We start from the raw sequence: 27,856 nt of genomic DNA on the forward strand, positions 1-27,856 counted from the left end.
TTTCTCTGCTTTCCAGCCTTGTGTTGACCACGGAAGTAGGCTGTTTCTTGTTCCTCTTGTGTTCCTCATCGCTCTCCTGTGGCCTTTGTCTTTTTTTGGGGGACCATTTCAGCTTGAAGCCACCTAAGTCAAACCCAGCTCACAGCATTCCATCCTTCATGCCACGCTCTGCACCTCCTAATCTAATATCTTCAAGAGTAAGACTATCCTCTGCCTCTCATTCCCGACATTTAAAAATAAAAACCAGTTCCCCCTCACATTCTCCCTGGTGCCCACTTCTCATCCTCATTCTTCTCTTGCTCACTTTCTCTTACGTATAAATTCTACTCTTATTTATCATTTTATTTATTTCACTATTGTAAACTAGTGATGGAACTAAGTTGCCTTTATTTTGCCTTAGGACAGGCGAGTACATTAGGTGTTTGGTGTCTAAATGAGAGATCATGTATCTTAATTAAAAACTCTACCCAGGATTTGGTTACATTTTGATGAAGTATTATCACAGTGGCATAGGATCTACAGCTAGTGTGTGACAGCTTCAGACTGGAGGAAGCATGTCTTTGTTTTAAGTATCCTTGATCATGAGGCTCAAATGGCAAAAATCTGGTAAGAAAGTCCAGGGCAGACTCCCTGACTGCTCTCAGATCTCTGTGCGGAAGGTTAGGGTGCTTCCTGCCATCTTGTTCTGGTAGTCCTTGTCAAATTCTTCATTCTGAGCCACAGTAAAATAGTTCTTCCAGTCTCCAGGCATCCCTGAAACAAGGCAAAATCTCAATGATTGCTGCAGGAGTACAGGGAGAGGTAAGCATGCACCCTTAGGACCCCACCAAGAATGGGGAGAAACAGGCAACTTGCCTCTCAAAGGTTGTACAGTGGTGCTGCTGGAAAGAATAAATAATGGAGCATGAAACATTACTGGAAAATCTAAGCAGACCATGGGGACCACAGAGTTCCATTTGACATCTTAGACTACAAAGCTTATCTACCTTTCCTCATAAAAGGGGAGATGGAATGATCCATAATGCTGGTGGGCCAAGCGGTATAGTTGGCCATTGGGTTTTGCTTCATTACATCAAACGAGGTGTGATAGATGATTTTATTCAGAATGTCCTCTGATATGTCTTTCTCCAGGAACTTCAGTATCTTCTCAATTTCCCGCTTTGGGTCCTGTATGTGGAACAGTCACACCAAACAAATCATGTTGGGCCTCCCTTGGGGATGATGTTCCATTTGGACAGGATTTGGAGAGAAATGGGTTAAAGGATCAATTCAAACACATTTTAAAAATATTTCTCAAGTGACTCCTACTGCCAGGCACTGTACTGTCCCAGATACTGTAGCAACACAAAGATGAGGGCTGTCCCTGCCCTCAAGAGGCTTACCTTGAAGGAAAGGAATTAAACACAAACACAAACAACTGCACAGCTGGCTGAGAAAGTACATGCTGCCTGTGTACAGACAGAGTGCCAGGAGATTTGGTGGGAAGGAGCAACAGTATCTCCTGCGGCAGAACAAGGAAGGCTGTGTGAAGGAGGAACAATGTTGGTGGTGAAGCATAGTATGACTAACTCTAGTATTTGGACTACAACAGATGGCAAAAAGAACCTATGAACTTAACAGAAGGTCACTAAGAGGAGGAATAAAAGGAATCTCAAGTCGACCCAGAAATATGGATCCTTATTTCTTGAATCTTTTTGATCAAAGAGATACAGAAAGAGAGAAAGCTATAGCTTTTGATTAAGTTTCTGAGGACATTTTAGACGCTAGTTTTGTAATTCTAGGATGCTGATGACTGGGTCATGAGAGTGAATTTGTGCAGCCACTCATACACAATGGTTTGAAATTCAGAAATCAGTCCACTGTCCCAATACGTGGGACTAATCCTACCAGTGTTTATACAGATTAAACTTTGCTTTATGATGTGAGGTTGAGGTGTGCAAGAGGGAGAAGGAAGCTAAATTTCTTGAACACAACTATGTACACTTTACAAATATGATAGTGTAAATCTTTACAATGATCTCATGAGATAGACATGATACCATTTTGCAGATAAAGATATCTGGCTTATAAGTGTCAGGATCCAACAGATTGATTCAACTATAAAGCATGTGCTATTTCCTGAAGAAGAAGAATATTTTGAAAACTGTGAATTAAAGCAAAGCAAATTTAGAATGCCAAAAAAGTAGTTAGAGCTTTTGAGGATAAAACTGAGTTGCAAACAGTGTCATGGACTTGCACTGAAGGCTCTTCTGCAGGAAAGCCCATGCACTAGGGTTCTAAACAGGGATTGATGTATCCTAGGATGTGGGAGGATCTGATGGAGATGGCACTGCCCTCACCTCCTTCATGTCCTCGTAGAAGAGGTAGAGAATGCGGTGCTGGTCTTTTGCATCCCACCATCCCTTTACGTGGTCATACCAGGAACCCCAAAGCACTGAGGGGAAGGAGAGAGATGAGATGTCAATGCCAGCAGGAAACTTGTAAAACAAACATGAATATTTCAAATAAATGGGGACATTTAATAAATACAACCAGAAGACAAAGACCTTGGGCAGAATTCTTATTTGCAGAAGAGAGGGATTTTTTTTTTTTAAGTAGGGTGATGATAAAAAGTATTCTGGATCCCTTGGTTTATATTTCCAACCTTGAACTTATTACTCCATGAAAGATTGTCTTGTGGCCAGGGATTCAACACCTTTATTTTCCTTGCATCATCACATAGTGCATTGGTCAATATTACACAATAAATATTGTTTCTGAACAGGCTGATTTTAAAAAGAAGACTTTTACTGTGAAAAATTTATAAGTACTGGATATTTGGGCACCTTCACTCTCTGATGGTAAATAGAGAGGCTCACGGGGTATTTTCTGTTGTCTCTGCCAACTCCACTTTCCATCATCTTGTGCTCTGCTTGGTGCCCTGCAAAGCAATCTGCATGGACTTTGTCAATGACCTCCTTTGTCCTCAGGATTGCAGATGGACTGTGTCAGCAAGAGGTGTAGGAAGGCATTTAGAGGCAGAAGGAGAGGAGGACATTGTGTTTATTTCCCTGATGCCATTCCTGTTGGCTCACTGCTTCCCCCACCAAAGGCTTTAGCTCCTGTCAAGGGGTCCTCTTTTGTCTCTGGAGAGATATGGCTCCTTGCTGGTACTCTCCCCAGAATACTGCACTAGCCCTTGTCAGTTTCCTTAAACTCTGCTATAGCCTTGGAAATAGTCTCTTTGTTAGAGTCTTCCAGATGACCCAGTTTGAGTGCCATCTACTTCCTCACAAGACCTTGATGGATGCAGCCATTCAGTGAAAATTATCTTTCTTTCTGCTGTCAGCAGGTGAATGAATAAGGAAATATGAACTCACAGTTTTCTTCCACTCACCTTTTCCAGCTTTGAATGTCTCAACATATTCCTCCCATGTACCAGGGTCAGGCAACATTTTATTCATTCTTGAGAAATGATAGTAGGAGACCAGACAGTCCTTGGCATTTCTAGCCACATAGATAATCTGGAATCAGCCAGCAAGAGGAATGAGACGCAGAGAGAAAACAAGACAGAGAAATATCATTATTCAGTGCAGAGGACCATAATCTTAGAAAGCCTCTTTGTAGAATCTTGGACTATCCTATTGGAATAATTGCATGTTCATGCATTTTCTATGATCAAAGGTGACTATCCCTTCCAGTTTGTCTAGGTGCAGTTCCAATTTATAGCTGTGGTCTTAGCATGATCATTAAGAGCACCCCTTTTCTCTGATAGAAGTGTCCTGGGCTCTCCACTCATGGCCTAATCTCCTTTCAAAGGTCCCACCTCCTAATACTATCACTATTGGGGTTAAAATTTCACATATGAATTTTGAAGGGACAAATGTAGACAACAGCATGTGCTATATTTTTCAGTGTGTGAAGGTTCCCCTTGGCTTTCACTAAGCAAGGAATCTAAAGTAAGTTCTAGGCTGGGAGGAGCTAAAGCAGCTAGCCATTTGGTTTAATTTCCATGATATGAATCCCAGCCTTAGTGATGAATTATCACTCCTACATTCATTTGCTGACTAGGTTGAAGGACGCTTGAGGCAGTGCTAAGTCCATCTTTGGAACTGTGTGTGATGGTCTTCTCATAGGGCAGGCATTGTCTGGTGAGAAGGAGCTGACTTCTTGACTTCTTGTCCTGGTGACCCCTTCCTCCCCTCATTACTCTGGCTCCCATCTCATCCTGCCCTGCTGTATGCTATCTTAGCAGGGCTTGGGAAGAACCATTCTCAGTGGTTTCTCAAGAATTTTTGTCCTGTGTCTCACTACGGAACTTCTGTGTCCAACACAACCAATCATCCAGCCTTATTTTACTCTAAATGAATTGCCCTAGGTTCTTGCTTTCCATCTTTGCTCACTCAGATGAACACAGTCCTGGCATGACTCTGTTTTTCTGCCCCCTTTCTTGCTGCTGGCTTTCCATCCAGCATTTATGAAAGCATTTATGGTGTCAAAAAGTATGATGCAAGTACAAAGTCTTATTATTATGTACATATATTTTGTGTAATATTCCTTAATGCTTATGTTGCTTATTGCCTTCTAGGCCTAAATGGAAATGGGAAGTCCTAGGATAAACAGGGAACATATTCAAATATACATTAGGTGTGGGATCCAATGTCAAATAAAATTTCTGAGAACCTCTTGATTCATCTGTATTAATTTCCAATTGCTGCTGTAACAAATTACCACAAATGGCTTAAAACAATGTAGATTTATTCTCTCACTGTTCTGAAGGTCAGATTTCACTGGGCTAAAGTCAAGGTGTCAGCAAGGCTGGTTCCTTTAATGGGTCTGGGGAGAATTCATTTTCTTGTTTTTAGCATCTAGAGGCCACCTGTACTTCCTGGCTCTTGACCCCTTCCTTGAATCACTCCAAATTCTTGCTTCAGTTGTCACAGCTCCTATTTTCTCCTCTGATATGCTTGTCTCCATCTTTTAAATACCCTTGTGCTGATATTTAAGACCAAGACAATCCAAGATAATCTCCCCATCTCAAGATCCTTAACTTAGTCACTTCTGTGTAGTCCATTTTGCAACATATGTTAATACTCCCAGGTCTGGTGATTAGGATGTAGCTATCTTGGAGTGACTATTATTCAGCCTACCATACCATGATAAAATGAAAAACTTGGACTAAGCTCCCTACAGTCTTTTACTACTCAAATAATTCACACCAAGTCTAAGTGGATAAATGGAAGTGCTGCCACTAAGATGTTTACATTATTTAGAAGACCCGATTTTACAAAAAGAAGATGTTAGTATGATGACTAACCAAGTGTTAGTGTGTCTTCTGACAATGAGTCTACAAGATTTGGAAATAATATTGGTTCTTGAGGAATAAAATTAACATACAATAAGTGAAGGTATTTATCTGTGGGAATAAACCAAGAAGTTTTCAGAAATCCAGGTGATTTGGGCATGATCTCAGGGAAGCAAATCAGCAAATTGGGGGAGCCAAGCAAACAGATACTTGGAAAACTATTCAATTGTATTGTACCTTATTTGGAGATAGGAGATGGACAAAATAAAGAGCTAGTGAGTCATGGAAGCTCAGAAAAAATAGGAAGTCAAAAGCAATCACTCGCATCATGTATCTGAGCACTGCACCAAGGAGAGATAGTTTTGGTTAGACTTGACCGTTATGGTTTCCTTGGTAAATTTAGTCTAGAAGGTTGAAAGATTGCAGCTGTCATAGCTGAAAAACACTGTTTAACATCAACTCACTTTCTCAGCAATCTTCAGACAACTGTGTTTACAAAGCAGCTTGCCCACAAGGAGATGATGTGCTGGTCTAGCTGATACAAGCATTTGGTTCTGCTGAGTGGCTATACTTTTCATTGCAAATGTATAAGTTGATATTTTGTTTATACACATTTCATTAACTTAAGACTAACTTATAAAGCAGAAATCAAAAGGAAACCCCGCTACACTCAATGTACACTGCACTTATAGGATCTGAATTAGAAAGTGTCAAAATAAAAATATATTTTTTGAAAATGAAGGAAATAAAGGTCTAACAGTACCTAGGATCTTGCTTCATGAGATATGCTTTCTGAGAGTCTGTTGATCTCTCAGTTAGCATTAAGGGTGGGCCAGATCAAAATAAGACAAAGTTATATTTCTCATCCTGAAAAGAAGAGGAGCAGATTTTGGATACCAAGGTGTACATAATCTCATCAGGGCAGCCAAATGGTGGCCATGAACATGGGCTATTCAGATCTCTGGATATGGAAAGTAAGTGATGGATGACCTCAGCTGCTGTATTCTGAATCCACTATCATGTTCTTTATAAGACCACATTCCCAAATGACTGCTCTTGGCTAATGAGTAAGCACAGCAGGCATGCTAAGGCAGGTGCAGTTTATGAGATATGGGACTCTCTGATGGTTGACTTTGGCTGGAGGACTCCCCATCAGCTTGGATGAATCATGACTCATGACTGTAGTCTGAGTCTTCAACTCTCCTTCCTTGACTCTCCTTCATAGGGGTCAGACTTGCATCATGGTCTTATTGCTCTCCATACTTGTTTGTCTTACTCCTCGTTTCACAGGTTTTCCTCCAAATAGTTATCTTTCGGGTCTGACTCTGCCAGCTCCTTAGAGGACACAATCTAAGAGATCACTCTTCCTCAGGAAATACCTGCTTTGTTTCATTGATCACCTTCTTTGAATGTGGCTTAGATGGCAGATGGTCAGAATAATTTTGTCTGAAAATTTCCCAATGTGTACCCAAAAATAATATTTTGAAGGAAGATGAATCCAGAATGGAGTGTATGGGAATGTGGGGTAATGCCACCATCTGCCCTATGGCTCCATGGGCTATCTTTCTTTTAGTATCTTTGACTGTTTCTACTTAGAGACATTATTTGGCCATGCCAATCAAACTCAGTTTGAAGAGTTGGCTCTTCTTACCTTTGAATTTTCTTTCCAGAAGGAAGGTGGTAGCATCTGAACAGGCAGATGAGTCTTCAGAGTTCTAGGAGAAGGCATCTTGTTAGCCAGATCCAGACCTGGGAAATAAGGCCACATCATTCAGCCAAACATTTCTCATCAGCTGCATAGATTTGATATTACTACTGTGCCAATTATTTGAAATCAGATTGACCCAATAGTCAGCTCTCTGTCTAAAATAATAATTTTTATGCCTATGTTTCCTTTTTGATGACAACTTTACTGCTCATTCTGGTAGAGGAAAGCACTGATGAAATATTGAAAACTATGGGGACACATTACTTCCCTTGCTTGTTAGGCGTTGTTGTGTACTTGTGTGGGCAGATAAAGATGTTTGAGATTGGTGAGAACAGCTCTATAATAGCCCCAGTAGCTCTAAAGCATGCTAGATTTTCTTTCAACTTTTACTTTCAAGGACAAGAACCACAACAGCTATCAGACATGTGCAAGAATTGTGCTGGGAAGTATTTTTAGTTGAAAAACTGCCTTATAGTGATCAAGTAATTTTTCCAAGTTAGTAAATGTGAAAGCCAGGATTAGAAATCAGTGAGTCTATGAGTGTGGAGAGTCAAGGAAGAGAAACTTTGTAAAAAAATAGTAGAGAGGCAAGAAGGACTTAGATAAAGTACAGACAAAATCATTCCTGGAAATCGAAAATCCAACGCTAACTGTTAAAATGCTGAATATAAGCTGGATGTAGCCATGTGCAGCACCAACCTCAGGGGAAAGGCTTGCAAGTAAAGCATAAGTGTCAGTAATGGAGAAGGTAGCTTCTAGTGGAGAATGAGATATGTAAGGAAAGGGAGGTTCTCCTTGGTGGCACAGCAGTAAAGGGATAGAAGGAAGCAAGAGGGAGAAAATTAAAGTAAAACTTTTGCATAAAAGAGAGAAAGAAAAAGCATGCCAATTTCTTCTCCTCCCCACTAACCAGTACTAAATACTTATAAACAAAACTGCACAGAAGAAGGTAGAACTGACAGAAGAGGATGTTTTCAAGCTAGAAACTATGTTCATGAAGTATATAAAAATAGAAAAAACCCCACAGATTTCACTGACACAAAGCTATTACAAAGATCAAGGAGTCAAATACAAAAAATAAATCAAATCCCCACAAAATCAACTACAAAGCTGAAAATGAAAATGCAACATTTTAAACTAAATTAAATATCTTGAAACAAACATTTGAGAATACGAAAATAAAATCTGAAATCACAAGTACAAAAAGTAAGGAAGAACGTGGACAAAAGAAAATGAAAAAGATTTGATTGAACTCAACGAAGAAGTAGAAGAAAAAGGCAAAATAACATTAAAAATTAAATTATAAAGTGGATAATGGGGAATAGATTTAAGTGAAAATATAAATGCTGTTGATGAAAAGCACTAAAACAATTAAGACAATGACACAAGAAAAAGAAAGAAGTAAAAAGTTTCAGAGAGCAAGTGGCTGACATTGAAGACAGGTAAAGAAGGTCTAACACCAGTAGAAGTTGGAGTCCCTGAGAATAAAATGAAAACAGTGGAATAAAACTAGTATTTAAACCTGTAATCTGAAACAGTTTTCTGGAGAAAAAGCCTGGAATTTATATGTTAACCATGGGATATCGGGAAAGTTGATTCATAATGATCAACTCTGAAATATATGGTAAAATTATTATATTTTATGATTAAAAAAATTCATGCCTCATGCAAAAGAAGAAATAATCCTTAAGGTCAATAGAACCAAATTGGCATCAGACCATGAGACTCCTGAAAACATCATCAAAAGCAAGGAAACTGTTGATCAGCATTGTAAAGAAATTAAGGACAGAAAATATGAACAAAAGATGTTATCCCCAGGCAGGCTGTGCTTCAAGTATCAAGGATAGGCAAAAAAAGGTTTAAATGTGCAAGGAGTAGGCAATACAGTACACATGTGCCTTTCCTGATGAATTAGCTAGAATAGGTTCCATTCAATCAATAAATGGTTTGGAAATCTTTGCAAAAAGGATCGATGGTGAATATTTCACATTATATAATATTACAACTAAATTAATGAGGGTAGATCAAGGGTAGAAAAATAATGTGTAAACCTTATAGGTTTCCACAAAGTAGTAATCATACAACTTAATATTTGAAATATAATTATTTGCTATTGTATAATTAATAGGAGGAGTCACGGGATTCCTTTGAAACCAGCAGATCAGATAGTAAAATGTTAAGTAAGAGAAAGGAGGAATTAAGGTTTTGTAAAATAATACACAAATTTGTTATTTTGTAAAACAAATAACAATTTGTTATTTGTGTAAAATAATACACAAGTAACCACTATGATGAAAATACAAACTTTTCTAAATACCAAATACACCATCAAAACAAACAATCCCCCACTTTTTTTAAAACAAAAAGGAAAATAAAAAGGATACATTAAATAGGGAAAGAAACACAGTAAATATTACTTATTACCACAGTAATTTGAACAAATGATAATATGACATAATTGTGACCAAACATATCAGTCATATCAATAAATGTGAGTGGCTTAAATAACCTATTAATATTTTTCAAATTGGCTTGTAAAGGAAAACCTAACTGTATGCATTATACAAGTGAATACCTGGAAGCATAATAATTAATATAAGGTAAAAATAAAAGAATGGATAAAGATATAAAACACAATGAAAACTGTAAGAAAGCAAGGATTGTGGAGAGCAAGATGATGAATAGAAGGCTCCACTGATCATGCCACCTCTCTGCCCCCTCTGCCGTGCAAGGAATGCCACCTTAATAACTATCTACACCAAAGAAGCTTCTTCATAAGAACCAAAAATCAGATGAGCACTCACAGTACTTGGTTTTAACTTTGTATCCCTGAAAGAGTCACCGAAGAAGTTTAAAAAAAATATGACTCTTGAATTGCCAACAACACCCCTCCTTCTCCCCCATGAAGTGGCAGCGTGGTGCTGAGAGCGTTTCTGTGCACTGGGGTAGGGAGAGCTCAGCAATTGTGAGGCATTGAACTCAGTGCTATCTTCTTACAGCAGAAAGCAAAACTGGACCAAACTCAGCAGGTGTCTGCCCACAGAGGGAGCATTTAAACCAGCGCTAATAAGAGGGGAGTCACTGATTGCAGTGGTTGAAATTTGAGTTCCTGCAAGCTTTGAGGTCCAAAGTGCTTTGGGGTTATAAATAAACTCAAAAGGCAGTCTAGGCGACAAGGACTGCCACTTCTAGGAGAGTCCTAGTGCTGAACTGGGCTCAGAGACAATGGACTGGTCAGGGTACAAGACCTACTGAGACACCAGCGGGTGTGGCTAAGGGAGTCCTGGCATCATCCCTCCCCTATTTCCAGGCCGCACAACTCATAGGCCCAAAAGAGATCTGTTACTTCCATCTGAGGAGAGAAGTGGGAAGAGTGGGGTGGAGTTTGTCTTGCATCTTGGATACCAGCTCAGTCACAGCAGGATAAGGCACAGATAAGAGTTTTGAGGCTTCCCTTCCAGGACCTAGCTCCCAGACATTTCTAGACACACTTTGGGCCAGAAGGGAATCCGCTGTCTTAAAGGGAAGGATCTTTAAGAATGAGTCCTGGCCAGGCATGGTGGCTCACGCCTGTAATCTTAGCACTTTGGGAGACTGAGACAAGCGGATCACAAGGTCAGGAGTTTGAGACCAGCCTGGCCATTATAGTAAAACACCATCTCTACTAAAAATACAAAAATTAACTGGGCGTGATGGCATGCACATGTAATCTCAGCTACTTGGGAGGCTGAGGCAGGGGAATCGCTTGAACCTGGGAGGTGGAGGTTGCAGTGAAACAAGATTGCACCTTTGCACTCCAGACTGGTTGACAGAGTGAGAGTCTGTCTCAAAAAAAAAAAAAAAAAAAAAAAGAGTCCTGGCAGCATTCATCACCTGCTAACTGAAAAGTCCTTGGGTCCTGAATAACCAACAGCAACATTCAGGTACTATGTTGAGGGCCTTGAGTGAGACCTTGAGATATGCTGGCTTCAGGTACCAGGTTGACCACAGTGGGGCACAGCACCAAGTCGGCTGTTGGAGACTCTGATTCCAGAACTTGGCTCTTGGATGACATTTCTGAACCTTCCTTGGGGCAGAGGGGAGACCACTTCCCTAACGGGTGTGTCCCAGGCCAGGCAACATTCACCACAAGCTGAAGAGCCCTTGGGCCTTAAGGGAACATCAGTGGTAGTCTGGCAGCATTCCCTATGGGCCTGTGGTGGCGGTGGCCCTGGGATGAGGCTCCTCTGCTTTTGGAAAGGGGAAGGAAGAGTGGGCAGGACTACATCTTGTGGTTTGAATGCTGGTTTAGTCACAGTACAGTAGAATACCAGGTTGACTTCTAAGGTTTTTGACTGTAGTCTCTGGCTCCCAGATGGCACCTCTGGAGCAGGTGGGAACTCATGATGAAAATCCTCAAAAAAACAGGCTATAGAAGAAACATACCTCAACATAATAAAAGCCATATATGACAGACCCACAGCTAGTATCATACTGAATGGGGAAAAACTGAAAGCCTTTGCTCTAAAATCTAGAACATGACAAGGATGCCACTGTCACCACGGTTATTCAATACAGTACTAGAAGTCTCAGCTAGAACAATCAGAGAAGACAAGGAAATAAAAGACATCCAAATTGGAAAGGAAGAAGTTAAATTATCCTTGTTTGCAGATGATATAATCTTATATTTGGAAAATCCTAAAGACTCCACAGAAAAACTATTAGAGCTGATGAAAAAATTTGGTAACACAGCAGGATTCAAAATCAACATACAAAAATAAGTAGTATTTCTATATGACAACAGTAAATGATCTGAAAAAGAAGTTTTAAAAGTACTCCTGATTATAATAACTACAAATAAAATTAAATACCTAGGAATTAACTTCATCAAATAACTGAAAGATCTTTATAATAAAAACTATAAAACACTGATGAAAGAAGTTGAAGAGGACATCAAAAAATGGAAAGATATTCTGCGTTCCTGAACTGGAAGAATCAATATTGTTAAAATGATCATACTACCCAAAGCAATCTATATATATAATGTAATCTCTCTCAAAATACTGATGACATTTTTTCACAGAAATAGAATAAACAATCCTAAAATTTACATGGAACCACAAAAGACCCAGAATAGCCAAGGCTATCCTAAGCAAAATGAACAAAACTGGAGGAATCACATTACCTGACTTCAAATAACCAAAGCACCATGGTACTAGCAGAAAAACAGACACACAGATCAATGGAATGGAATAGAGAACCCAGAAACAAATTCACTGTCTTACAGTGAACCATTTTTGACAAAGGTGCCAAGAATATACACTGGGGAAAAGACAGTCTCTTCAAAAAATGGTGCTTGGGAAAACTGGATATCAGTAAGCAGAAAAATGAAACTAGACCTCTATCTCTCACTGTATATAAAAATGAAATAAAAATGAATTAAAGACTTAAACCTAAGATCTCAAACTATGAAACTACTACAAGAAAACATTGGGAAAACTCTTCAGGACATTGGTCTGGGCAAAAATATCTTGAGTAATACCCCACAAGCACAGGCAACAGAAGCCAAAATGGACGAATGGGATCACGTCGAGTTAAAAAGGTCCTGCACAGCTGAAAATACAACCGACAAAGTGAAGAGACAATCCACAGAATGAGAGAAAATATTTGCAAACTACCCATTTGACAAGGGATTAATAACCAGAATATATAAGGAGCTTAAACAACTGTATGGGAAAAAAATCCAATAATCCAATCAAAAAATGGGTAAAAGATTTGAATAGACATTTCTGAAAAGAAGACAAACAAATGGCAAACAGGCATATGAAAAGGTGCACAACATTGTTGATAATCAGAGAAATCCAAATCGAAACTACAGTGAAATATCATTTCATCCTAGTAAAAATGGCTTATATCCAAAAGGCAATAAACAATGCTGGTGAGGATGCAGAGAAAAGGGAACTTTTCTACACTGTGGTTGGCAATGTAAATTAGTACAACCACTATAAGGAACACTTTGGAGATTCCTCAAAAAGCTAAATATAGAGCTGCCATAGGATCCAGCAATCCCACTGCTGGGTATATACCCAAAAGAAAGGAAATCAGTATATCAAAGAATTATTTGCAATCTCATGTTTGTTGTAGCACTGTTCACAATAGCCAAGATTTGGAAGCAAGCTAAGTCTCCATCAGATGAATGAATAGACACACTTTGGGCCAGAAGGGAATTTGCTGTATTAAAGGGAGTATTATTCAGCCATAAAAAAAAAAGATCCTGTCATTTGCAACAACATGGATGGAACTGGAGATCATTGTATTAAGCAAAATAAGCTAGGCACAAAAAGACAAACATTGCATGTTCTCACTAAAAATCTAAACAATTTAACTCATGGAGATGGTTACCAGAAGCTGGGAATGGTAGTGTGGGTGTGTGTGAGGGATGTGGGGATGGTTAACGGGTACAAAAATTAGTTAGAAAGAATTAATAAGACCTACTATTTGTTAGCACAACAGAGTGAGTGACTATAGTCAATGATAATTTAATTGTAAATTTTAAAATAACTAAAAGAGTATAGTTGGATTGTTTGTAACATGAAGCATAGATGCCTGCGGGGATGGATAGCCCATTCTCCATGATGTAATTATTATGCACTGTATGCCTGTATTAAGACATCTATGTATCCTGTAAATATATACATTTACTATGAACCTACGAATGTTAAAAATTAAAAAAAGAAAGCAAGGATTGTGATGCTATAAGATAAATTAGAATTCAACCCTAAATATGTATGACACAAAGAAGAAACTTCATAATGTGAAAGATTCCATTATACTAATAAAATATAGTAATCATGGATATCTATGTACCACATAATCAAGTAACCACTTACACAAAACAGAAACCACAGCAGATGCAAACAGAACACATTAATAATTGGATATTTTAACTTTCAGTGCAAAATAAGTTAACTGGAAAAAAAGAGAAGAATACAAAGAATTTAAACAACATAATATATTAAATCTTTTGGGTAATAGAGAATATACTTTCTTCTCAAGCAAACATAGAAAATCCACAAAATAATTATATATTAAGGCACAAGTAAAACATCAGTAGATTTCATAGCATTGACATTTTACAAACAATAGCCTCTTATTCCAATGCAATAAAACTAGAAATCAAACACAAAGACAAAAACCAAAGAAGCACTTTCATCTGGAAATTAAAAACTTCTACTAAACACCTCTGGTATAAAATTACAAAAATTCTGAAAAATGTAGTGAAATTAAATGTAAGAAAACACTACATATTAAAAACAAGTACATTTAACACGATGATCAGACAAAAATTGATAACCCTAAACAAAGAATAAGTTTAAATACATTAATTGAATTCCCGAGTCAAAAAATATTTGACTAAATGCAACCGTGGTTTATTCTTAAAAACTCTGAGAAAACAAGGAATAAAAAGAAACTTCTTCAGTCTGATAAATGGTATCTAAAAAAATCTGCATCTAATATAATACTTAATGATGAAAGAATGAATCCTTTTCCACTAAGATTAGAGCCCAAGGCAAGAATTTTGCTCTAATTATTTCTATTCAACACTGCACTGGAGACTCCAGATGATAGTGAAATAAGGCAAGAAAAAGAAATAGTAGAAATCAAGACTAGAAAGCAAGAAGTAAAATTGTCTTCATTCAAAGAAGGCATCATTGTCTGTGTAGAAAATCCACTATGCAATCGAAAAGTACAAAAAATCTGGAACTAATAAGTCAAGTTGCAAGATACAAGGGCAAACAAAAAATCAATATATTTTAACATATCAGCAACATATAAATTAAAATATAACAATATTAAAATATATTTTAACAAAATAATAAAACAAAAATACTTATGATTAAATTTGACTAAAGATGTGACAGATACAATGAAAGCTGTAAATCATTACTGAGTGATATTTAAAACGTTCTAAATAATTGGAGACATAAAGCACTTTCATAGGCCAGAAAAACCAATTTTGTTAGGGTATTAATTCTTTCCAAACAGATGTATAGATTTAATGCAATGCCAACCAAAACATGAGGGGGTTGTTGGTTCTTTGTTGGTTTTAGTAGCAACTGACAACTTGATTATAGAATTTATATGAAAATGCAAAGATCCTAGAATAGCTAAAGCAAAAAAAAAAAAAAAAAAAAAGAGAGAGAAAGAAATGGGAGGTCTTCTACTTAACTTCAAAACTTATTATAAAGACTACAGGAATTATTATGAAACAGTGTTTCAACAATTATTATGAAGCAGAATAGAAAATCCAGAAATATACCCATACATAAACAGTTAATTAATTTTGGCAAAAGGGTCAAGACAATTCAATGGGAGGAAAGATTAAAAAATATTTTTCAATAAGTGTTGCTGAAATAATTGTTCCAATCAATAATAGGGTTTCAATACATATTAGGTATTATTATTTTACAAATGAAGAAAAATTAAGCTTTGAAATGCTTAATGACTTGCTCAAGGTACCCAGATAAAAAATCCATACCAGCATTTGAAGCTTGACTGTGTGATTTTAATGTCTATGCCTTCTCTCCAAAGGCTTGTCTCCTACTGTGAAAACTACTATTTATTACAATTGGCTTTATAAAAATATGTCCTTTATTCCCAACTTGATTACAGAATCTTCAAGGGTGCCTTCTATATCTTGCATTCTTAGTATATTTGGTGTAAAGTGTAATCATTTATGGTAGTACTTTTATCCCCAGGTATTTTGACATGAACCCCCTTCGAACTCCTTCCCAGTTCCTTATGGACATAGTTTCTAAAAGGCTAACTGCAGAAATGATTTTCCTCTTGGGTGAAAACTGACCCAGGACAGTGGTCCCAACCCCGTAGGACTCACTCGGGCAAACTTACCTGAGTTGAGGGGTGGGGGCAGTGTCCACTCGATGAAAGGATGGCGGTCAAAGGTGTTGGCCCTCTGGCACTTCTGCACATCCCCATCATTTTGGATCATGTCCACAATCTCCTGTGTCCAGGTTGTGCCTAGAAGCATTGGTTATTCTCATCTTCACCTATTCGTGGCACAATTTAATTCTATTTTCATGGTTACTCATGTATTTAGTTAATCTCCCAATTGCTGAGTGTTGAGCAGGATCAGCTCACCCGCCCTCTCTTCCACATGAACCCCAAGGTGAGTGGGGCTTCCGCATACCACCCAGAGTGGGTGGGGCCTCTCCTCTGAGCACCAGACCCCGTCTGCACTCTTTGATTATCATAGTCTGCTTATATATTGCTTCCTTGCCACTAAGAGCTCTTTGGAGGTAAGAACTCATTTTTTTTTTCCTTTGTTCCTAGTACATACCATGGGGCTTTGCACCTAATGAATATAGCTTCATGGTTGAATACTGAAGCAAATGAAAGTAGGGAGATACAAAGATGAATTAGCCATTATATCTGCTCTAACAAGCTTACAATATTTTGGGAGGAGATAAGATGTGACAGAGAGTGCTTCTTGCCATAGCTACTATGCATTCTTCCCTTCCCTTTCAAATTAATAGATTCTCAATTTTTAGCTTGGCATATAGCTGTTGGGCTTAAAGGTTATATTTTCTACTACTTCTTGCAGATAAATGTGGCCATGCCAGTAAATTCTGGGAACCTGTCGTAAAAGGAAAGGGCATGACCTTCTTCATTCCTTCCTACCTCCTTGCTGGTATTTGGAATGTGCCGGTGGTGATTGGAGCCCCAGCAGTCATACTGGACCATAAACTCAAAAGCCACACCTCAGGATAGTGGAGCAGAAAGCTAGAAGGAACCAGGGTGGCTCATGACCAAGGCAGCCGCTGTTTCAGCCCCAGGCTACCAGTCTCCTGACTGCTTTTCTCTTTGTGTTATTTTGGGTTTTCTAACACTTGTAGTCAAATAGAATCTTAACTGATACAGAAGAGGCCTGTAAATGGACATGTGGGTAGGCAAAAAGGTGGACTGAAGCAGAGAGAGCTAATTGTCCACCAAATATCCATTTTCTTCTTACTACTTTTGATGGCTCTGTGGCTCGCAGCCAAACCTCATGCTAACTGAAGCATGAGACACATGCAGATAAACAAAAGAGAAACTGTTCCAGGAAGGGCTGTAAAGATGTGTAAAGTGGTCTAGGAGTTCACAGGAGGGTGGACCCACTGAGAAAGGGGTTGGTAGGGCTCCGTAGAGGAAGGGGATGGTAGCTCTGAAATGAAGGGCTGAAGTGGGAATAGAATGTCCATGTTAACAAAGGAGGCACAGCATCCTAGGCAAGGAGCCTCAGGAGCTAAGACAAAGGCGTGCATATTCCACACTAGGAAGGAAGGAGGGCTCGCAGGAAGTTGAGAGGTGCTGGGAGAGATGGGGGAGTAAGACTGGGGAAGCATTGAGGCCTTGGGATGGAGGGCCTTGGGGCCAACTGCATAATTTCCCATGCAAACTGAAACAAAATTTCTGCCCTTAGGTAATACAGGTTTACCTTCACATCTGGACACAGAGAAGTGTCCAATGCAAATCAAACTGATAGGAGATTCTAGAGAAACTGAAACTTACTAATAGCAAACCCCTACCTAAGTTTATTAAGAACGCCCTGGCCAGCCAATGCTGAGTTAATAAGAAGGCAGTGAGGTTAAGGAGGGGAGTTTGGAGCCAAAGAGGACAGAAACACATTTCCATGAACTGTGGTGAAGGGACCCTTTTCTGAAATCTTTCGGTTATAGTACCTAGTGTTCTTCATGTTGAGTCAAGTGGCCACTGACTTTCCCAAACTCATTAAAGTCCTTTACCTCACTTGGTCACACTGCCTGAAATTATATATTCATATAACATGGGGGATTATGAGTCATCATCACAGTCTTGCTGGTGGTGATGTTCCCATTCCTCCACCCTGCACAAGCCTAGGACACTCTTTGCCATTTCTGACTCTTGCTTTTCCCACAAACTCCTCTTCCTTTCATAAGATTCTGGTAAATGCCACCTTCCCTTTCTCACATCTTCCCCATCATGCTCACATACATTTTGGCCCCAACTCTATCAGTGCTTTTTATAGTGGGGTGAAAGCGTTCAGTTCCACATGTCTCCACTGGGAGGAGCTTCTTAAGGGCAAGAACTGTGGTTAATTCCAGGAGGGCTTAGCAGATGGGAGCAGGGACTGGCTGGCTGGCAAGTTTACTGTAAGAACCTCTGTGCTCTGTATGTAATTCTTTCAGTCCTTTGGGAATTTGGGATTCTGGCAGTCTCTTCTACAGGGACCAACTAAAAGGAAGATCTTGGACTGTAGAGGATTGGAGATCATGAGCAAGTCTGGTTTTCATTTTTTTCCAGGGCCAGCACTGGTGACAACCTGCATTTTTCAATTGGGAAACTCACCCCAGGTGTCAGTGCTCTGCTAAATCTGGCTTTCCTGCCATTTCCTCACACCCACCTGCCTTTGCATAGGTTGCAATGAGGAGATCATCAGGTTTTGCTTGGAAATTCCAGATTTTGTCCCAATTATCACTAATCATTTTGGCCATGAGGATTCCATTCACTTCTCTAGTTTCTGGGTGTAGAAATTTTTCCTCCAGCTGAAGCTCTTTCATCTTCTCCAAGGACATCTTACTGGGAGGACTTGACAGCTGCTTAAAACAAAGGTGTGCTGTGTCATTTCTAATACTTAGAACTGTCAGTCCTTTTTTAAAAAAAGATTATTGTCTGAGACAGTCAGAAGAGACATCTGGTGGGAATTTATTGCTGTGTTTCATGTGAATTTAAGTGAGAGAAGTAAAAACCATGGGAGCCTGAGCATTGCAAATAGCTTTGTTTCCGGGTAAAGAAAGATGGTAAAGAAACAAGTGCACCTCTGCTGGGGATGGACGCTAGGGAGGACCACAAACCTGGGAGATTTTTTAGCCAAGAGCTGGTTTGTGTTAGCTCATCAGAGACGCCTGAGGCCTGAACCACAAGCAGGGGCCCTAGCGTGGAGCCCAGGGACAGAGGCGCCACTCAGTTCACAGACTTCTGTCAAGTTTGAGCAAGGAAAGGAAGGCTCTCATGCAGTCAGTGCTTAGACTGGTTGGATGCAAACCAGTACTGAAGCAGGCGGGGGGTGGGCCCTCTAGATTGCATCTGACCCAGACCCAGTCTACTACAGAGCTGGGAGAAGGCACAGAACAGGCTTCATTAACTCATATTGGGTCTCTATAAGACAGTGATCTTCAGAAGGTTTCAGTCTGGCGGTCTGGGTTACATAGAAATATCCCTGCATGTTTACAACTCTAGATCTCACAGCCTGCCCAAATCTCTGGGGAAGAGCAATATGGCAGCTATGGAGGAACTTCACTTTGCTGGGGGAGGAACTCTAACGAGCTTGGGATGTCATCATTGTTCCCAGAGTAGTTCACTTTAGTTCACCATAGTGAATCTTAGTATATACTTATTAATGTTTCATATAAAAATAATTTCCTTCTACCCAGAAGGTACAAGTACAATTGATGCTTCAGGCCAGGTGCAGTGGCTCACACCTGTAATCCCAGCACTTTTGGAGGCTGAGGCAGGCAGATCACGAGGTCAGGAGTTTGAGACCAGCCTGGCCAATATGGTGAAATCCTGTCTCTACTAAATATACAAAAATTAGCCAATCTTGGTGATACGCACCTGTAGTCCCAGCTACTTGGGAGGCTGAGACAGGAGAATTGCTTGAACACGGGAGGCGGAGGTTGCAGTGAGCCAAGATTGCACCACTATACTCCAGCCTGGGTGACAGAGTGAGACTCTGTCTCAAAAGAAAAAAAAAAAAAATTTCAGAAATATGTAATGTGCTTCCAGCACACATATTTTCTGTGGCATTCATGATCTCATTTAAGAACAAAACTGATGGGTTTCCAGTACCTAGTAGGATAGCTTTAATAGGGCCATGGAGATGTAGGTCTTAACTTAAAGGAGCAATTGCAAAGGTGGAAAGTTTCTGCAGGCCAATGGAGTCAATCATGGCAGGTGTTAACACTGTACCCAGTAGTGCTGCTGCTTCCTCCTAAATAGAAGACGTGTTCTAATGAGTTCTTTTAGAAGTTGTTCTAAGTTTGGGCAGAATTTTGAGATATTAAAAAGATGGCATGATTTTCCAAGTGTGCAGAAGTGTGATCTATGAACTATTCCAAAGGAAGCCTCAAAGAAGAGAGAATCTGGTCCTTGATGGGCATTCCTTTTCATCTCCCGTCACTCCCTTGCCCCCATGACCTGTGTTTCCTCGTCATTGAACTGACTTTAATCTCCTGAACAACCTTAGACCTTTCATGACCCTGTTTTTTGTCTTTATGCCCATGCTCCTAGGTAATCAATCTTCAACTCGTTCTTTAAAACACTCTAAAATGTAACATTCTTTAAAACACTCTAAAATGTAACTCTACTAAACCTTGACTGTATGTCTTTTAATGCATGGTTATCATTTGGAAAAATCTCTATTTCCAGTTTAGACACTATGTTCTTGAAGATAAAAGATTAAGTCATTCATTTAGCTCGAAGAAAAGTCAAATAGATGTTATCTGTTCCAGGGAGGTAGCCCAGAATATATAAAGAGCTTATCCTATGAATTGGAAAGTATACACCTATTACTCGTTCATCACTTTTGTACCAAACCATATTTCCTTGTGGTATTTTATGAATGGAACTAGGCAGAGCCCGTGTGACCAGAAATAGGACCTCTAGCACCCCTTCTTCAGCAAAGCCCTGTAGCTCCTGTGACCTAGGCCGGATGCCACCAGTGCTATGTTGAGGGAATGTGGAGCTGCAGCTGAATCCTGTTGCTGGGGACTATCAAGACATCCATGTGTGTTCAGAGGGACACACTTCACCTGCAGAGGCCTCTGAACAGGAAGGAGCCCTTTCACTAACTTCCTCTGCAATCACACAGCGCTGGGAAGAATGAAGCAACAGGCACGATAATGTCTCCCAAAGATGTCTATGTCCTGATGCCTGGAAACTGTGAATATGTCACCTTTCATGGCAAAAGGGACTTTGTACATGTGGTTGAGTGAAAAAATCTTGAGATGGGGAGACTATCCTGGATTATCTGGGTGAGCCCAATGTGATCAGAAGTGTTCTTATAAGAGGAAGGCAGGAGGTCATGTAATAGTGAAATAGCAAAAGAATTAATATAACTAACTATTGTTGAAGGGGCCTTTAACTCATTTTATATGTAGGCTAAGATAATTTTGGAGTACTGAGATAATATATAAAAAACAATCACGAAGTTTTAAAAACTAACTCTGGGATTAAAAAAAGTTATGTTAACAACTATGTTTTTTAAACATTTGTAAAACATTGTGACCTGGTCAAAGACAAAAACGTTCTTAACCTCCTCAGACCCTTGCTGGCTCTCAGATTGTCAGTCACCTCTCTATTGCCACCCTTGGTGGATCTCACTGCCAGCTCACGCCCAGGTTCACGCCATTCTCCTGCCTCAGCCTCCCAAGTAGCTGGGACTACCGGCGTCCGCCACCACGCCCAGCTAATTTTTTGTATTTTTAGTAGAGACGGGGTTTCGCCGTGTTAGCCAGGATGGTCTCGATCCCATGACCTCGTGATCCACCCGCCTCGGCCTCCCAAAGTGCTAGGATTACAGGTGTGAGCCACTGCACCCGGCCCCAACTTTCTTATAAATATGGGAGACATATAGTCTATAATTAACACCTGTTTATTCCCTAATTCAGAAAAGACTATGATAATTACAAAGATGTCAGGAGAAACTATGACTCACACCTTCCTACAGCCTTTAGATTGTCATCTTAATAACCACAATTGACAAAAAAACTTAAAAAAATTGCCAAAATGTTTTTAAAAAACTACTTTGACTTGAGGTAAGACATTGCTGATTCTCTGTTATATATTAAAATGAGTCCCCAAAGTAGAATCAAATTGAGCCCCTTTAAAATATTATATATGAACCATTCCAGGTTTCTGCCCTGATTAAAAAAAAATCAATTGATACTTTAAAAAATTAAACAATTGGCCAGGCACGGTGGCCCACACCTGTAATCCCAGCACTTTGGGAGGCCGAGCTGGGTGGATCACGAGGTCAGGAGATCGAAGCCATCCTGGCTAACACGGTGAAACCCCATCTCTACTAAAAATACAAAAATATTAGCTGGGCGTGGTGGCGGGTGCCTGCAGTCCCAGCTACTCAAGAGGCTGAGGCAGGAGAATGGCGTGAACCCAGGAGGTGGAGATTGCAGTGAGCTGAGATCGCTTCACTGCACTCCAGCCTGAGCAACGGAGCAAGACTACGTCAAAAAAATAAAATAAAATAAAATAAACAATTACCAGATTGCGTAATATGTGGTACACTTGTCCTGTCACCTTTCTTACATCCATACACTCTAGTCCTGGAAATGTCTGGACCCGGGGCTTTCCGGCAAGTGACTGTGGACTGTATTAAAGACTGCGTGAAAAACATCTTGGTAAAAGAGTTAAGATTGTAGAGATAATATCCCTGAAGCACCTGTAAGACTTCCCGGTATAGAATGGATGGTCCCTGTGGACAAGAGCGTGACAAGGAGCTGGTGGGACAAGACCCAGACCAGACTCGCAATACAGTCAGATCCTGTGTGCAGAGGACGTGGTGACACTCCTCCTTGTGGTTTGGGGCTAGAAATAGGTAGTCCTTGTTATGTAAAGTGGATTCAGCTGTTCTCAAGTTCTTGGTGGATTTGATTCATCGTTGCAGGAATATTCTCTTTAGATGTGAATCTTGGGCCAGCTGGCCTCCTACCTACTTTAGATTCTGGCGGCCAGGGCAGCCAAAAGTAGACCAGTTGCTTTCCACCTCCTTAAATAATTTGGTTCAAACAAGGCTGAAGTGTCTGACAATGGAGAGGAAAATTACTCCACTTCCCATCTAACTTCCGTTGAGAAAAGGAAATTCAGGAAGGGCATTAGTCATATGTTAACATGAATATTGGAAATCTGTGGTAATGGCTCCCATCCAGCAGAGACCCCATGGAAGGTTATACTGGATTTGACTCGCATGTCTGTTTCCACACATCTCCCCCCGTCCCCACTGCACAAACGAATGAAATTATTATGGGTTTATGTTTTATATTTTCAATTATTAATTATGAAATAAGGCACATATACCAAAAGAACAGTGAGAGATCTAACAGACACTTGTGTATATACCAGTAAAGTTCAGAAGCTGTTAACATTTTGCCTTATTTGGTTAAATAGACACAACACTACAGATAGCTAAAACCCTTTTGCCAATTGCTATCCCGTTTTCTTTCCCTAGAGTAAAAATTGTAATCATATAATAGATTGTAATCACAATTTAATACAAATTGATTGTGTGTCATCCTCATATTTTTATAATTTTAATTTATTTTTATTTATAATAAACAATTTCTATGAGTTAAAATTTGGACATAAAAATATTGTACACATCTTTTTGATTTTTTCACTTATATTTTTAAAGATTTATTAATTTAATTAATATCTGGTTAATATATTCGACCGTTTTGCTAAAATTACTTAATCTGAATCTAAACAGAAGAAACAATCATTTAAATCCAGAATGTGGAACATTCTACAAGGCAATTGGCCTGAATTCCTCAAAAAGGTTAATACCATGAAAAACCAAAAAAGGCTGGAGACTATTCTAGATGAAAAGAGACTAAAGAGAAATACTTTGAACGGATCCTTTTTTATTTTAAAGCTGTATGAGATACTGTTGAGACAGTTGGGGGAGTGTGACTGTTGACGATGTTTAGTGGGATTATGGTTACGTGAGACAGTCCTTCATGGATTTAGTTCATTTATCCTAATCACTGTGCTGTGATTCGTTATATGATAAACTCAGTTCCTTTCCTCATTCCTTGGCTGATGTTTGTTGCTTGCATTGTTAAAATTCTCAACAGATTTGCCATATTGTCTGATACATTATTTAGTGCAGAAGGACATAGAACAGCCAAAATAATTATAAAATTGATCAATTTCTTCTTGTAATCTTCTCAATTTTTGCTCACTATAACTTTGAGTCTGTTAATGCATGCATACCAGTTCAGAAAAGTTTCCCCTGCTGGGTGAATTTTCCCTTTTAACATTATGAAATGCTATCTTTATTTCTAATATTGCTTTTGTGGTTAAAGTTTAATTGGTCTGATACCAAGAGAATGTCCTCATTCTTAGGAGGTAGTGGCCGAACTATGTTGTGGTAAAGTGTCACAGTGACCTTAACTTACATTTAAATAGCTCAGTGAAATACAGTACACTTATGTGTGTGTACATGCACATATGTATATACAGAACACACACATGCACATATGCATATACAATGCATATACATGTGACTATGCATATACAGGTCCTATGCACGCATTTGTGCATTTACAGGGCCTGTACACATGCCTATGCATGTACAGTACATATACACCCACATATGCTTACATTTGGGGGAGTGTACATGCAGCAAAATTGAGTTGAAAATGCAGCAAAATTGAGTTGAAAATGCAGCAAAATTAAGTTGGCAATTCTAGAAGAGGATTCGAATGTATTTTTTGCACACTTTTTCAACTTTTCTGTAGGTTTAAAATTCTCTTGAGAGAAAAATGTCTCATTCATTTGTCAGACTGCTTATGTAATGCGATGTGGGTGGCCAATGCACGTGACATCCAGCTTCTGATTTCATAATCACAGTGAGCATTGTTCTCCTTCCTCCTATACCTATGCCAAGCAGGGGAACTGTCTTCTGCACTTCTTCTCAGGGTGTGCTTTCTCTGGATTTGGTCTTGTCTCAGAACCCCCTCCTGTGGTCTTGGAATTTGTGTGCTGGCCCCCAGCCCCTCTGGCTGCTGGAAAGAGAGCCTTCCCGTACCTCAGAGGAGCTTTCATTTCTCTTTCATTTTTCTGGATTTCCCTTACAGTTTTGCCAGTTCAGCAACACAGTTAAGAAGATATACTTTAGACCATATTTTATCCAGCTTTCGAGAAAGACGTTCTGCAGCTATAGGGTTGCAGAGGATATTTCCTCTTCCGTACTAATGATTCCCTTTTCTGTTATGTCTAATCTATAGTTTGAAATATTAATGGCTATGTATTCATACTCTGTTACCTGAAGTTGTGGGAGGTTTTAATATGCTGCTAAGGCTTTCTGCTCATTCCTTCTGAGTGGGGTTTCCATTTTGGATGATGAGTGTACTTTCTGGAAGGATGTTCATCACAAACCTCTGCAGCCTGGTTGAGGGCTTCTCTCTCCAGAGAAGTTCTGAACCTGCCCCTGCCAGGTGGTCCAGAATATTACTAACTTGTGATTTATTTTTATGTTCATTTATTGTCTTGGCGGTGGGCAAGTGAGTTGCATACTTTGCTCTGTTGCACAGGCCCACACTTGCAAATCCCAAGGGAAGCTTCCCGTTCACCCACAGCCCAGGATGGCCCTGTCGAGCTTCTCCACTGTCTCCCTGATGATGAACAGTCCCCTCCAGAGCCCTTTGAAAAATCCAAGCTAGGATTAGGGCTGTGCAATTCTACCTCCCTTCCTCAGACTCTCCTCTCCTGACCTTCCACGTGTGAAAATGCAGCAATGGGCACTACCATTCCCTGCAACTCTGATTGCCATGCTGAAACTACCTTTGCAAAGTTAAAAACTGAAGAAATTATGACAGCGAAAGACATCAGAACTAACTGACTCCATCTTGCTTCTAACCTTTAAGCTGTCCTTGTTTATTCCTGGGCATAGGCCGAACTAACTTTGGGAAGGAATTTAGTGGTTTGACTGAAAAAAGTTGCTGACAGCCCTCTCCTGCAAAGATCGCCTTCTTGCCTGGGGACCAGTCTGCTTTTGCAGGACCAACAAATTAGCTACAAGATTAGAAATTAGTTTAGCAGTCGTGCAGCCTCTGGCTCCAAGAGTCTGAACCTCCCCAAATTGTTCCAGGGGATAACATCACTATTGGAAAACCTAAGATCAGCGCTCGAGATGTTTTGCAGACCCTGCACTCAATGGATCAACTGACACCACCCAGACCCTGGTAATCTGGCTCAGCTGGTTCTGTCATTCCACCCAGGAACAAAAGACAGCAAGAGAAACTGACTTTGACCCCCTATGATTCCATCTCCAGTCTGACCAATCAGCACTCTCCACTTCCCAAGCCCCTACCCTACCAATTTATCTTTAAAAACTCTGATCCCCGAATGCTGGGGAGACTGATTTGAGTATAAAAAATCTCCAGTCTCCCACACAGCCAGCTCTGCATGAATTACTCTTTCTCCATTGCAATTCCCATGTCTTGATAAATCAGCTCTCTCTAGGCAGCGGGCAAGGTGAACCCACCGGGCGGTTACCATGCTGGGCCTTGGGCTGTAGTCCCTTCTTTCAGGGCACCATGCAATGTCCTTTACTCCCTCCATGCTCAGCTCCACATTTAAAAAGAAAAGGAGAGGTGGTATTTATCTAGAAATCCTTGTGTTTATATTGGGAGGGTTTTCAAGAAACCTGATGTGTTTTGTTACCAGTACTGGAAGTTTTTTAATCTATTATTTTTGGCTTAAGTAAAAAAGGTACTTATTCTGTAAACTGGCAGAAAGAATCTCCCTGGATACATGTTTTAAACTTTTTAAAGTTCTTACACCTAGACTGGAAATAAAAACATTTACCTAAAAAGCAAATATTTTCTTCATTTAAAAAGCTAAGCTAAACAGATTAAGTTTAGTGAAAACAATTTCAATGACATAGGAAAACAGTGATACTTAAGCAGACTTTGCTCTAAAAACCTACAAATAAATGAGGTTCAGCCTTCTGATTGCAGGAACTACATCTAGTCACCTTCATGCCTCCATGCCTGGTGATAAGTGATACAGAGTGGGTGCTGTATTTCTGTTGTTGTTGAGTGACTTTGAACTTGCTTATCCACCTGAGATAGGAAGACATACTTTTCTTCTTGAGTTAGAGCTTGCTTCCTTCCTAGTGCTAACCAATGGCACACGGTCATTACTGTTACGTACAGACTCAGCCCCAGCCTGTGCAAAATGAATTGGCTCATGGCCAGCTCTCCCATGCTTGGGGGAAGGAGAGGGTTTCACGCTGGGCTCCCAAGGGAGATCCAGGCCCTCTGCACCCAGCCTCTACCACAGCCAAGCCTGTTGGGGAAGTGTGAGATGGGACTTGCCCAGAAAACCAGCATGTGAGTGTTCCCCCCAGATACCTGGTCCAGTCGCCTGCCCTGGCGGATGGGATTGTACCCTGTCAGGCTAGGGATGTATCTTCTATCCCAAGCTACACATTTTATGTGTCCTCATGCACTTTTGCTGGGCTCCAAAACAAGGTGAAGGGCCCAGAAGCCAATACCGCTGCAGAGGCCCTTGTAGAGTGGTCTCAAGGAGATCACTGGGGGCCTGGCCCCTCCATGCTCATTACCAGTGTCCACCTGAGAAGGCGGCTAAGTTCTGAGGTTCTTATTCAGGTGGAGCCTCGATGGTGCAGAGGGGCCAGAGAAGAGGTCAGAGTGGAGTCCACTGCCTGGCTGGTGCCAGGCACACAGGTGCTGTCTCCACTGCTCGAGTTCATGTCTAAGGGTTTCTAGCACATGGGGAGCCTTCAGTAAAACATCCACCTGTTACTGGGGTGAAGGGCAAAGCTTTCATGGAACCTCTGGGTCTGGTTAATCTGAGGTCCAGGTACTTGCAGAAGATCCTCCTTCTTCCTCTCCTGTGTTCTTGGAATGTCATGACTATCTGGGCTGCAGCTCCAGGGTGACTGGAACTCACCTCTTGTGCACTGCCCCCCTGCCGCCTGGGTATAGGGCTTTTTGAGGCCTGTGTGTGAATACAGACTGTGAGATCTGAGTGTCTGTAGTTGTGTAGCCTGAGTCCTTTGTGAGGATGATAAGTTAAGAGGAGAA

General features: G+C 40.2%; 1 protein-coding gene and 1 long non-coding RNA gene across 9 annotated transcripts in view; one reads left to right on the plus strand and one right to left on the minus strand.

The window, feature by feature from the left end:
- Window positions 1-27,856, plus strand: part of LOC105471851 (uncharacterized) — a 331,670-nt gene that overhangs the window by 183,112 nt on the left and 120,702 nt on the right. The window lies entirely within an intron of this gene.
- LOC105472043 (sulfotransferase 1C1) lies at window positions 641-18,583 on the minus strand. Its single transcript, XM_071077394.1, has 7 exons — window positions 18,412-18,583; window positions 15,882-16,010; window positions 6,936-7,033; window positions 3,377-3,503; window positions 2,340-2,434; window positions 987-1,167; window positions 641-753 (listed from the first exon to the last, which is right to left on the minus strand). The coding sequence occupies exons 1-7, from the start codon at window positions 18,581-18,583 to the stop codon at window positions 641-643; spliced, it is 915 nt and encodes a 304-aa protein (XP_070933495.1).

The sequence above is a fragment of the Macaca nemestrina genome, chromosome 13 (assembly GCF_043159975.1).
Source record: "Macaca nemestrina isolate mMacNem1 chromosome 13, mMacNem.hap1, whole genome shotgun sequence".
NCBI classification, from domain to species: Eukaryota; Metazoa; Chordata; class Mammalia; order Primates; family Cercopithecidae; genus Macaca; species Macaca nemestrina.

Excerpts from the sequence above, each read along its gene's own strand:
- LOC105472043 (XM_071077394.1), bottom strand. The coding sequence starts at position 18,583 with ATGTCCTTGGAGAAGATGAAAGAGCTTCAGCTGGAGGAAAAATTTCTA. Across the intron at positions 1,168-2,339 it reads TCTACGAGGACATGAAGGAG|GACCCAAAGCGGGAAATTGA; the intron begins GTGAGGGCAGTG and ends TTCCACATACAG. Across the intron at positions 754-986 it reads CTCCCCTTTTATGAGGAAAG|GGATGCCTGGAGACTGGAAG; the intron begins GTAGATAAGCTT and ends GCCTTGTTTCAG.